At 38.3% G+C, this 13,759-nt stretch overlaps 1 protein-coding gene across 1 annotated transcript; it reads left to right on the forward strand.

Moving 5' to 3' along the window:
* Positions 1-4,616: 4,616 nt before the first annotated feature.
* On the forward strand, positions 4,617-5,549 carry LOC141632759 (uncharacterized). The gene has a single exon (XM_074445273.1). The coding sequence runs from the start codon at positions 4,617-4,619 to the stop codon at positions 5,547-5,549; it is 933 nt and encodes a 310-aa protein (XP_074301374.1).
* Positions 5,550-13,759: the final 8,210 nt, after the last annotated feature.

Raw genomic sequence — 13,759 nt, forward strand, 5'->3', positions numbered from 1 at the left:
CCAATAAGATGATAATTAATCATCAAGATCAATTAGTTAACTTGATGATACCAATTGTTATTAACATTAACAATTGATCATAAAATTGAGTCTCAGAAGCAACTTCAAAGTGATGTGGGCAATAAGAATCTGATGGATAATGAGTATAATCTTAGACATAGTTACCATATGTTGGCTCAGGCTAAAGAGGATTTCTATAAACAAAAAGCTAAATGTTCTTGGGCATAGGAAGGATATGCCAATACTACAATGTTTCATAAAGCTATTGAACAGAGACAGGTACAAAATAAAGTTTTGCAAATTGAGGATACTTTGGGCAATGTGTGCAAAAACCCTGAGGATATTCTTAAGGCCTTTGTTACCTATTATGAGGAGCTGTTAGGCACTAGTGCTACCACAACTGGTTATTATCATACCATTGTTGCCAAAGGCAAGCAGGTGCAGAGCACTGAGTGGTGTGAAATTAACAGGATGCCCACTGATGAGGAGATTAAAACCAGTATGCTTTAAATCCCTGAAGATAAGAGCCCAGGACCTGATGGGTACTCCAGCTGCTTTTATAAGAAGGGATGGGAGATAGTTAAAGAGGATGTTTGCACTGCTATAAAGGATTTTTTTCAACATGGCAAACTGCTAAAACAAATCAACAGTACAAATTTGGTATTGATACCTAAGGTGGATAATCCTACTTCTGTGAAAGAGTTCAGACCTTTGGCTTGCTGTAATACTATTTACAAGGTCATATCCAAAATACTTTGTGCTAGGATGGCTGATATCCTCCCCAAGATTATTAATCCAACTCAATCTGCTTTCATAAAAGGGAGAAGTATTATGGGAAATATACTGATTGCCCAAGATCTTGTGAGACTATATAATAGGAAAAGTGTGTCACCGAGGTGTATGCTTAAAGTGGATCTAAGGAAAGCTTATGATTCCATAGAGTGGATATTTGTTCACCAAATGTTGAGAAGCCTTAATTTTCCTACTCATTTCATTAACCTGGTGATGCAATGTGTGACTACTACTACCTTCTCAGTTGTACTCCATGGTTATTCTCATGGTTTTTTTAAAGGTAAACGTGGGCTCAGGCAAGGGGACCCCTTGTCTCCCTTACTATTTACACTTTGTATGGAGTATTTGAGTAGGCTTCTTGAAGAAGTCTGCATTGGCCCCCATTTCAGCTATCATTCTCTCTGTAGAGGACTCAAATTGACCCATCTCATGTTTGCAGATGACTTATTGCTTTTCTGTAAAGGTAATATCCCCTCTGTGTGCACTTTCATGGAAGTTTTTTCATATTTTGATGGGGCATCTGGTTTACAGATTAGCAATGAGAAGTCTGATATTATTCTCAATGGCATCCAACCTGACATTGAAGCTGAGATTTTGGCACACACTGGATTTAAGAAGGGGACTTTATCCTTTAAGTATCTAGGAGTCCAGATTTCTCACAAAAGACTCTCTAAGATTGATTGCAATGCTCTGGTGGATAAAATTATCAAGAGGATAAGGGGTTGGAACAAAAGGAAAATCTCTTATGCTGGTAGACTTATTCTAGTCAAATATGTGTTAGCTACTCTCCATAACTACTGGGCACAAATTTTCATTTTACCTGCGGGTGTGATGGACAGAATTCAGGCACTATGTCGGAATTTCTTATGGGAAGGCAATTATACTTATTCTAAAGCTCCTTTAGTAGCATGGAAAACAATCTGCAAAAGTAAAGAACATGGTGGACTGGGCTTGCTTGACAGTAGAGTTTGGAATATTGCAATTGTTGGTAAACTAGTGTGGTGGATGGTCAGTAAAAAGGATCATCTATGGATTAAATGGATAGAAAAAATTTATATGAAAGGAAGGGCTTGGTATGATTATAATCCTGGTACATCTACTTCCTGGGCATGGAGGAAAATTTGTGAGGTGAAAACTAGATTCAAAGAGGCTTACACTTATGGTAAGTGGTTGGGTAAAGATGAGGAGTACTCTATTACTGAGGGATATGACTGGTTGATGTAGGATTCTGATGTAAAGATTCAGTGGTATACCATTGTGTGGAATAGGTTCAATGTGAGTAAGCATTCGTTCATTGCCTGGTTAATCAAGCATGAAAAGCTGCTTATTATGGATAGACTGCTCAAAATGGGAATTGTTACTCAAACCAGTTGTTATCTTTATGGAGAGAATACTGAGAACCACGAGCATCTGTTTGTCAAATGCAGGTACACCACTCATTGCTATGGAAACCTTATGGAATGACTAAACTTATGGAATCTTATTATATACATTACAATAAGATGATAACCATTGTTAATGAGTTATCATCCTAACAATTTAATACATATTATTAACTAATTGATCATACCAAGACTATCATAAATAATTACTCTCATCATTGCAATGGTAGAATTTGGGTATTTCTGGATATCAGGAGGGTCACTGTTGTCTCTGCTCAGGTCCATGACCAATTCATTCACCTTGAGCTCTTGAATAATAGGACCAACAAAATTGCTTTCCTCACTTTTGTTTATGCTAGAAATGATGCTGGCCATAGAGAACGATTATGGGAAGAGTTAAGGAGGTTGAATGGGAAGGTTACAAACTGGATTGTCTTGGGAGATTTCAACATTGTTAGGGATATGGATGAGAGACTTGGTCCTAATCCCCCATCTGTTAATGAGATGATGGCTTTTAATCAGTGTTTATTGGATTGCACTTTGGATAATTTGCATAGCTTTGGTTGTGAACATACTTGGACTAATAAAAGGGAAGCCACTGCTCGGGTTTGGTCTAGATTGGATAGAGTACTTAGCAATCCTTCTTGGTTGCTGGAGTACCCTAACACTCAGGTTCATGTCCTACCCTCGGGAATTTCTGATCACTCTCCTCTCCTAGTCACTGTGCAGGATAATTATAGGCCTAGGAAACAATTTAGCCATCTAAATTGTTGGGCAGATCACAAGGAGTATGATGATATGGTTATGCAGGCTTGGGGATTACCAGTGAGGGGAAGTGTCATGTTCAAATTCTTTGGGAAATTGAAACACGTTAGGAAGACTCTTATTAAGCTTCATAATACTAACTACTCTGGGATTTCTAAGAGAGTGCAGGAGGCCAAAACAGCTCTTGAAACTTGCCAAAATCAGCTACAAATGAGACCCTTGGATCCTATACTGTTTGAGTAGGAACAACAATTGCTTAACCAGTATTTGATCTTTAAGAAAACTGAAAAGAGCTCATTGGCACAAAGAGCTAAAATTCAGGATGTTAAGTATAATGATGCTCCAACTAATTACTATTTTTCCAAGATTGTCGCAAGAAAGCATCAGGTTACTATTGGGAGGATCATGGATAGACAGGGAACTGAGAAGATTGGGTCTCAGGACGTAAACCAAGCTTTTGTTGATTACTATAGATGGCTGCTGGGGCAAAATGTGGTTGTTAACTGTGAATCTATGACTGAGTTGCAGGGGAATAAGATCCTTACTTCTGACTGGGAGGGACTTCGCAAAGAGATTACACAGACTGAAATCAAAAATGCTGTCTTCTCTATAGACTCCAATAAGAGCCCTGGTCATGATGGGTTTTCTGCACACTTCTTTAAGAAATCATGGGAGACTATTAAGGAGGATTTTTGTAAGGCCATTCAGTCTTTCTTTAGAACTGGTAAAATGTCTAAGCAAGCAAATACCACTTTACTTGCTCTAATTCCAAAAAAACCAGTGGTGGCTACTGTGATGGATTATCGTCCTATTGCTTGCATTACAGTGTTCTATAAAACTGTTAGCAAGATATTGTGTGCTCGTCTGAAGCCATGTCTGTCACAAATAGTGGGCAAAGAACATAGGGCTTTTGTTCAGGGCAGGAACATTTTTGAGAATATCATGCTTACCCAGTCCTTGGTGAAGGGTTATGGACAAAAAGGGATTTCTCCTAGATGCTTGATAAAAGTAGACATCAAGAAAGCATTTGATTCCCTTCAATGGGAATTTATTGATAAGATGTTCCAGTACTACCATTTTCCACCTAAATTTAAGGATTGGATTCTAGGATGCATTACCTCTACTTGGTTGAGTTTGAAGATTAATGGAGATAGAGTGGGATTTTTCAAAGGGGCAAGTGGTCTGAGGCAGGGGGATCCTCTCTCCCCCTTCCTCTTTGTTATGAGTATGGAAATCCTTTCTCGTATTCTGAGGCAAATTCATAAGCAGCCTCAGGTTTCATATCATCCAAAGTGTGGACCAGTGAGACTCAACCATTTAATTTTTGCAGATGACTTAATGCTTTTTGTTAGGGGTGACATCCCATCTATTGCTGCTGTGACACAAGCTCTTGATTCTTTTGCAAAAATGTCTGGATTATGTGCTAATTCTGAGAAGACTAATATCTATATGGGAGGTGTTAGAGATGATATTAAGAAGGGTATTCTTCAAGCAACAAGGTTTGTGGAGGGAGACTTCCCTTTTCGATACATGGGAGTGCCTTTAAATGATGGGAAATTGAACAAGGGCATGTTTGCTGATCTTCTCAACAGAGTCCAAAGAGCTCTACAACACTGATCTACTTACAAACCCTCATATGCAGGGAAGATTAGTTTGTTGAACTCTGTAATTTTTGGTATGGAACGGTATTGGTGCTCTACTTTGTTGATTCCTAAGGGAGTGATCAAGTTAATCACTAAATTTTGCAGAAAATTCTTATGGAATTCTGAGGAAGGTAGTAGGAAACTTATCATGAAAAGTTGGAAGTCTTGCTGTGTTCCCTATCAGGAGGGAGGTTTCAATATAAAGGAAGTGTTGGTCTGGAACAAATGTATATTGGGTAAATGGATTTGGGAGCTGGATCAAGATTCAGATAGCCTCTGGACAGAATGGCATCTGAAATATAATATCAAATCTGGGAGCATTTGGACTGCACTTTCCAAAACTACTCATTCTGAAAGTTGGCGCAGTATTTTGAAGGTAAGGGATGAGCTGCTATTACACACAGGGAATATTCTGAATGCTAAACAATTCATGAGCAGTTGTGTCCATAGAGGGAAATTAAAACTCCACCTGCTGTATGACAAGTTTAGGAATTGTCTGAGACCTGTTAGCTGGGCAGGGGCAGTTTGGCAACGTGCACTTCAACCAAAGCACAGTGTGTTTCTCATCTTGGCAATGCAGAAGAAACTCGCTACTATTGATCAACTTAACTGCAGAGGTATACAAATGGTGAATAGATGTGTCCTATGTAAGTGTGAAAATGAGAACCACAAACACTTATTCTTTCGGTGCTCGTTCTCTAAAGAAATTTGGCAGCAAATTCTCTCATGGTTGAAGATCTCTGGGCGTACGATCAGTCTTAACAAAGAGATGCATTGGAGTGCTAACAGAAGAACCCGCAGGCACTGGAAAACTAAATGGTTTCTGGGTTGTCTAGGAGCAGCGGTGTATAGCATTTGGGAGGAGAGAAATGCTAGGATTTTTCGAGGATTGGAGCATAGTACGGGGACTATTATTAAGAAGATCCAATTCCTTGTAATTATAAGATTATTGTATGCATCTAAATAACATCTAGAAGATGAGATAGTAGGCTCTCTAGCTAGTTAAGTATCTCATATTGGTTAAAGCTTTTGTAAGATTGCCTCTTTATTCCCTTTAATGGATGAATATATGGCTTGCTTTTCTTGCAAAAAAAAAAATTGATCATACCAAGGCAATTGTTTAACTAACTAGTGTTAAAAGAATTGACTCAATAATTGCCTTTGACATAAAAATAGGATCTTATGAACCTAATTTTAAATGTTAATCCCACTTATTAATGCTTTATATTTATTAGATAAAGCCACTTGCCTTTGAGCCAATTCTCTTGCCTTTGAATAACTAATATTTAAACATCATTAATATATGATCACCACCGTCAACATGACAGTAATGTCAAACTCTAGTCAGCCAATCATTATTGATTAATGTTGATCAGTTGACTTATAATTGAATCATCCCTTATGTATTCTTATTTTGAGATTTATACATGTGATCGCACTATTGTTGAGGAAATATACTCCAACAAACTCCCACTTGTCCGAGACAAGTGTGCGTCACCAATTCTCTTGTCCTATTACAATCTCCCACTCAATGCAAGGTGTTTTGCAGGTCGTACTTGCATTTGATCATATCTTGAGTGGTTTCCTCGATCTGGAGAGTAACTGTCTGACCGGAATTATCTAACGTAGATACCTTCCGAGCGCGGCCACGCATTTTCAGGTTACTTCTTCTCGAGTGGCCCTAAGATTTTCAACAACCCTGATAAGGGGGTGGACAATTCCTATCGCACTATTCCCTTCGTATAGCCACAGTTCATCATAACCCAAAATATACTCATTTGACTTCAGTTACGACAGTCGTAGAGTATAAATAAAAGCCAATCAGAAACTTGTGCCAACTTGGACGAATAGACTCTAGTTAAAAGAATCGACTCATAAGAATACTATAGTAGCTCTTGCCATGATCAGGCTTTATGAATTTCCATAACTCTATAAGCGGTCACAGCCTGACAGAGTGTCCCATAGAGTCTGTCTATGTGATCGACTGGTCATTCCATATGACCCTATAGTACTTGAACTTGCCATCAATCGCATCACACTCTAGTCACTTCGAGACGTCACCTCCTATAAGTAACTACGGATGAATACTATGTTAATCCAGTTCACTTTAATAGGGTTCAAAATTGTCTCAACAACCTATTTGGATATAACAAAGAGATAAAATAGTTTTTAAATAAAACTCAAACGGTAAATGCGATTATTATATATCAGTAATCAATAGAATATTATTACTGCATATCTTATAATCTAAAGCATATAAAATCCATGAAACTTCATGGTGATTCCATCAAGCTTGTAAAAATAATTTGGTTGGAAAGTACATCATCCGTTCCAACTTCGAAAAACTATAATTTCCTTCTATCGATGTAATCTCGAATGAAATTTTCTAAGTACATGTCTAGTCTTGTAACTAGACTTTGGGTTCTTTAACTTGAAAGATACTCCCACTGTTATCACATAACTTATGATGGGATCTTTGGTGGAAAGACCTACTAATGGTTCCTTTATAAACCACCTTATCCTTATCACAATGTACTCAGACTCCGTTCGTAGAATTGCAATGACTGACTCTTTAAGGTCTCTCTAGCTATTTGCACTTTTAATAATCATCAACAAGTCCATCCCGAGATCTCAAATCATCTCAATAAGTTTGGAAACTTAAATTTGTGTATTCTTCAATACATAATTCAACATCTCTTCCAAACACAAGAATGAACCGTTAGTCCTCCTAGAGAACTCAAGGATGTCCTTGACGGCTATCTAATGATCTTCACATGAATTGACTTGTCATGCACCAGGCATACAATTCATCCAGTTGTGTACACATATTATGGCATACATGATTAATCCAATGGCGAAAGCATTAGGATTCAACTTTATCCGTCCATCAACTCTTAGGTTCAGTGGGTAATTTTACTACTGGCTCTAAGTAATCCCACTTTCATCAATATGAAAAGGGTAAATTGATAACTTATACCTTCTATAAGACACTTTTTCAAATTTTATACGTAGAATAAATTTTCTTCAAAACTTATACCAAAGATCTCTATTTCTTTTATATTTAATACCAAATCTCTATAATTGACCATTTTACCCTTATTATTATCCTATCAACACCTATTCCTAACCCATTAGTCCCCTTTCATTTCCTTAATTACTAGAATAGTCTAATTCTACCATGAATCACCTCCTCCCATCACTAAAACACCACCACTGTGGTATCGGCAACACCACATCGCTACCATCTTATCCCGCCCTCCATCACCGTTAAAATCAAACATCTCAGTACAGCTCCACCACTGGTATCGGCAACAGCACATTCGTCTTATCGCAACTCCATCACAACTTAAACGACGACCATCTTCCATTACCATTATACCGCCACTCATAATCACCACCTTCGTTAACCACAACCACCATCGACCACCTTGCCTTACACCACACCTTATAAAACCAACAAAATAATTAAAAATAAAAATAAGGAGAGGATTATTAAACTTGAAATGGTTACCAAATTCACACATTCTGATTTTCATATAAAACGAACAAACCACTATACCGGTCTTACCAGATACGTAATTGTAGTCCTCTTTAAATCATTATTTGATTGTGGTGGTGGTGAATTAGAGAATGGCCTAGAGATATGATTTGTGAAATCGTCTCAATTAAATTAGGGGAACTTAATTTTGGCGGATTAAGGTGATGACATGGCAGAGTGGTCTTGTGGTGTGGTCTTGTAGTGTAGAGACAGGTTGGAGGCAATAATTTCATGGTGATGGAGGGTGGGGTAGGCTTGTGGTGGTGTTGTAGCGGCGATACCGATGAGGGAAGTGGAGGTTTGTGGTGACCGATGAGTATGGCGTTATTTTTGTTGGGAAAGGGGATGATGGGTTGGTTAACGGAATTAGAAATAGTCAAATAGGTGGTAATAGGTTATTAGTAGGGGTAAAATGGTCAGTTTCAGAGATTTGGTATTAAGTATATAAAAATTAAAGATCTTTGGTATAAGTTTTGAAGAAAAAGTATTCTAGGTATAAAATTTGAAAAAGTGTGTTATTGAAGGTATAAGTTATCAATTTACCCATATGAAAAACCTTCTTGATATGTTGATATTTAAGATATGAAAGATCTTATCATCATAAGGCTCTCGACTCTATGCCAATATTCTCTCAAATTTAACACATAGATTCGAAAATCTAGAATACATCACACCTTTTCCTAGTCTCCCAATCAGTCTTTCACAGAGGAGAGCATTGGTACATTATTCTCAATGAGTAATATGTTATCAACATATAAGACATGGGAAAAAAATTCTGGCTCCAATTTAACTTCATGTATAAACATGATTCTTTCAACAATGTGAATTAAACCATTCTCAATTATCACATGAACGAAATTAAACATGATTGTTAGGTTCATATACCTATTATTACACTTTTCTAATGGTGAACTAATTAACATTTTAATATGAGTTCTAAAGATCTAGTGCATGCATAACTAAATAAGAAATAAAACAAGAAAACAATGGTTCTTACATTGTTTTTGGTTCAAAAATAAGGGCACAAATAAGGACACGCACCTTCCTTATTTGTTCTTGAGCTTAAGTATTATGGATGATCCTCCAAAATCCCAAGTATTGAGATCCTCCTCTTGTTGCACCCAAAACAAAACCCTTAAATCTTATATACTAATTAACTAGATTAGTATATGAGAATCCCTTAATAATTCTAATAAATTTGTATTACTACACTAGTAATAATATGTAGTAATATTAGAATATGGATGAACAAATTTAATATATACTAAAAACTTATTTTTAGAGAGAAGTGGGAGTAAAATGATAAGAATGATATGAAATTGTATGGAAGGAAAAATGTAGAGAACAATTTCTCTATATGAGAAAAGGAGGAGTCGGTGGTGGGGGGAAGGAAGGCCAATGCATGGCCTTCCTTCTTACTTTTTCTTTTGTTCTTCACAAAAAAATAGGTGTAAGTCTAGTTAGTATTAGGTAATCATTGTGTCTCTATTTAACAATTAAATAAAAAACACCCACTAACACATAAGTCTCTCCATTTTTTCGGTCATTATAGATAAAATGGACTTCCATTTTATTTTGTCATTTATCACACAATATGTCACATGTAACATGTAACATGTTATTAATTAATCTAATGCATATTTATCAAATAAATATCATTATAAACATTAATTAAATTACATATAATAAATTGTTTAATAATTCTTGATCACATAGATAAAATGGGTCATATAATTATAATTCACAACATTTTGCAATTATAATTAACCAATCATTCTTAATTTAATTGTTTCACAAACAACAACGAATTTTAGAAATAAAATCTTTTAATTACTAAAATAAATCTTATTTAATTAAATTATAATAAGATATCAATATTCTCTGTCACAAATGAATTGTTTAATTTAAGGAATTGATCAACTTGTATCGATATACAATAAATCAACTTATCTATTAAGTGAATTGTCCTATAGGTGTGACCTTAAGGGATCAACTGATCACCACCGTCAAACGACAGTAGTGTCAAACTCTAGTTAGCCAATCATTATCGATTAATGTTGATCAGTTGACTATATAATGAATCATCCCTTACGTATTCTTATTATGAGACTTTATGTAACACCCCGGTTTATGAAGGAGCCTTTAGCAAGACATTCCCTAATAAACCGAACTGTTACCATCTCGGTTTCCCGAGGTAGTGAATAACAAATTAAACTCCAAGGCAAATTTTACGATTATCTTTAACTTAACTTTTACAACCTCATTTACATCAAATTACAAGAACTAACATAAATAAAAGTGAAGGTCTTCTAGATGATGATCTAGCTACTAAGTTGTCTGATCCAGTGTCTCACGCCCATCCGGCTCCCGTTCTATCTCTTAACCTGTCAAGTCTTCTCGCCAATATTTGGGTCATCATAGGTGTTCACGAATACACAGGGTCAACCACGAGGTTGAGTAGGGAAAACAATGAAACAACAAAAATATGATATGCATGCTCCTCCGTCACCTCCATCTCCACCTCAACTCATATATCATAACTCATATCTCATAACTCATATCTCATAACTCATAACCCGGACAACCCAGCCATACCGATCCCCGGTAGACTATATATATCGACCGTAGCCGATCTGCCAGCTCGCAGCTGAGGACACCAGGGCAAGTCCTGCAGAACCCGCCTGGGCCTTATCACAACCTCATCATCACCACACCATATCACCTCAACATCCTCCATCTCCAATGCATATGAATGCTCAACAGTAAACAATGCAATACAAATGTATAACAATGAATGAAATCATGCCAGCTACCAAATGTCGTGATAACACACTCAACACGAACAATTCAGTCCACCATATCATAGCGTAATCAACAACCACGAATCAAGTCACGTTCACAACTTGGTCATATGAAACACAAACAAGTCAACACAATTCAATAACACGACAAGAAGTCAAGTGTATTTCTCTACCTCAATACCGCAATCAAATAGTCGGGTGTCCAGTAATATTCCACAACAATGCTCCCTCTGAAAGATAATTAAATGATAAACAATCACTTAACTATTCCCGTTCCCAAGATAGAAGTTACTAAAAATAGAATCTCTTAAAATGGAAACTTTCCCTTTATAGTAACTTTTCTCTTTAACAAACCCGACTCAAAATCCGTCTCTAATTATTTTAAGACTCGGGAATTTAAATTAAATAAATTATTTAAGAGACTCGAGAATTAAATTAACTACAAAATACGATAATTTAAACAATAAAGAAACGAATCAAAGCCGACTAAATACACGCCCAAACCCACGACTTCCAACCCGTTTCCCGAACTCCCACGCTCCCCCTTCCACCGTGACAGCCGCCAGGTCAGACACCGGGTCTGACCTGAGCACCCCCCAACACCCTTACCGGGTTCGACTCCCGCCGGTGAGTCAGACCGTGGCCACGAACTTCCCCCTGGTTCACTCCACCTCCCATGGTTGCCACCACAGCAGCCCACAACACAACCCCACAGTCGCCGCTGTTGTCAACAACACTCCACCCTATCACCACCACTCTGCTCACCGTCTAGCCACGCACACAGTCGCCGTGGCGCCGCCGTTTCGACCTCCCCCGAGTCCACGGTGGCGCCACCCCAAGCCTAGCATCTCAACTCGCCTGAAAACATAAATAAACTCGTTTGCTACCCCCCCCATGTCGATGCCGCCCATCTCTGCCACCACCACCACCTAAAGCCCACCTGACCGCCACCAATAGGGGCGACTCAGACCACCCAACACTATTACCCCGACACCAACCCCCCTTACTACCCCCCTGCGACACACCGAGACAACAACCACACCCTGACAACCAACAAAAGAGAAAAGGGATGGTGACTGCTTACCTAAACCGCCACGAAAACCACCACCAGGGCCGCCTCACCACGTCGACAACCACCCTAAGCTCTTCCCTGCTGCGCCGTCAATGCCCACGATCTCTCCCTCTCCCTCGAATTGCGTGAAGGCTGATGTTTGATGTTGAAGAAAAGAGGTAGGCGGGTGAGGGAGTAGGGTTTGTAATGTTAGGGTAGAATTAGGTTAAATTTTAGGTTAGATGGTAAATGGGTCATGGGTAAACGTGATTGGGTAAGTGGGTAAATATTATGGGTCCGCGTGGTTGGTAAAAGAATTAGTTACGTGATCTCATACAGTTAAACCCGTCTTGACAAGCTTACGAATAACTCGATCCTACGATATCAATACGACCAGACAAATACTCGACTCAATAAACAATATAAAATACGGGGTATTACAGTCTTCCCCCCTTAAAATGAACTTCGTCCCGAAGTTCGCTCATCTACCAAACCTCCAAGCATCGCCGTGGTTACCAAAACAGATTTTCTAGTACAAGAACTCATGAACTTAAGCGGGTGAAACGGAATGTTACATTCTACCCTCCTAAAAAGAAAGTTACGTCCCGGAACTTACTTCATGCAAACCCATCACCACTCATGAACTCATGCAAACTATCAGAGCACCATAACAGCAGCAGTTTAATTACACAACATAGAGAACTCATTTGTATGGGTACCACGCAACGAAACATCAGCTTGATCAAAACCACGATCTACAACTTGATCAAAACCACAATCTATAAACAAGTGCAACATAAACATTAAGATTTTACAATCCTACCCAACTAAAAACATGGTTACGTCCTCGTAACCTCTTTTCAAATTTCATATCCTTATGCAACAAAATCATCACAACAACATGTAACAAAAACAACACATGATAAGAGATTGCGCAAAACATTAAAGTCGAAAACAAGGTTTTATTATGGAATTAACTGATTGTCATCAAGTAACACTTATTACTTAGCCCATGCTTGACTTAAAATACAACATCAAACTAAAGAACAACAAGAAAGGAGCCAAAGGTTTACACGGCTCCACAACAAACCGATCATGGTGTTACTAACCCTAACCTAACGTTCCTTAGGTCGCGCTTCCTCTGATTCTGGTGACTTCTATGTCATTCCCTTCCTGGTTCACCTCTTCCCCGAAGTCTGGCATGGGTGGTTCAGTCGTACTTTCGGCATCAGATACATTAGCGTAAAATTCGTATCTCAGGTCGCCTGTTATAAAGTCAAAGGTATGCTCGGGCAGGTATCTGGCCCCGCCGCAGTAATTGGGGTCACGGCATAGCCTCATGCAATGGGTGGACAACTCTCTCATATAGAAGCGTTTGCTATCCTTTAGTATGCCAGAGTCAGGGATAGTATCGATAAGGGTATACGCTCTTAACTGAGTATTAGTTAAGTACTCAGGGTGCCCATTATGGCCATACTTGTCCATGGCAGCATAAAGTTTCTCACAATGCTCATTAAAGTCAGCATCAAGTGACATGTAACAGTCTCGCGGGTGTGTAATGTAGGGATCCATCCTACAAAGTGGAAAGTTAAACAAATTAAGGCACAAGGATGCTACCGTAGAAGAGTGTTAAGGTAGGGGATACATTCACGAGGTTTAAGTGTGCGAAAGTTATATAACAAGTTTTCAGGGCAACTGTTGTAATACCAGGGTTTTGGTCAACTCAAGATCATCACAGTTCGCATTATCTACCAGGGAACAACCACTTTAGAAATATCAACCGCAAG

Source organism: Silene latifolia, chromosome Y, assembly GCF_048544455.1.
Source record: "Silene latifolia isolate original U9 population chromosome Y, ASM4854445v1, whole genome shotgun sequence".
Classification (NCBI taxonomy): domain Eukaryota; kingdom Viridiplantae; phylum Streptophyta; class Magnoliopsida; order Caryophyllales; family Caryophyllaceae; genus Silene; species Silene latifolia.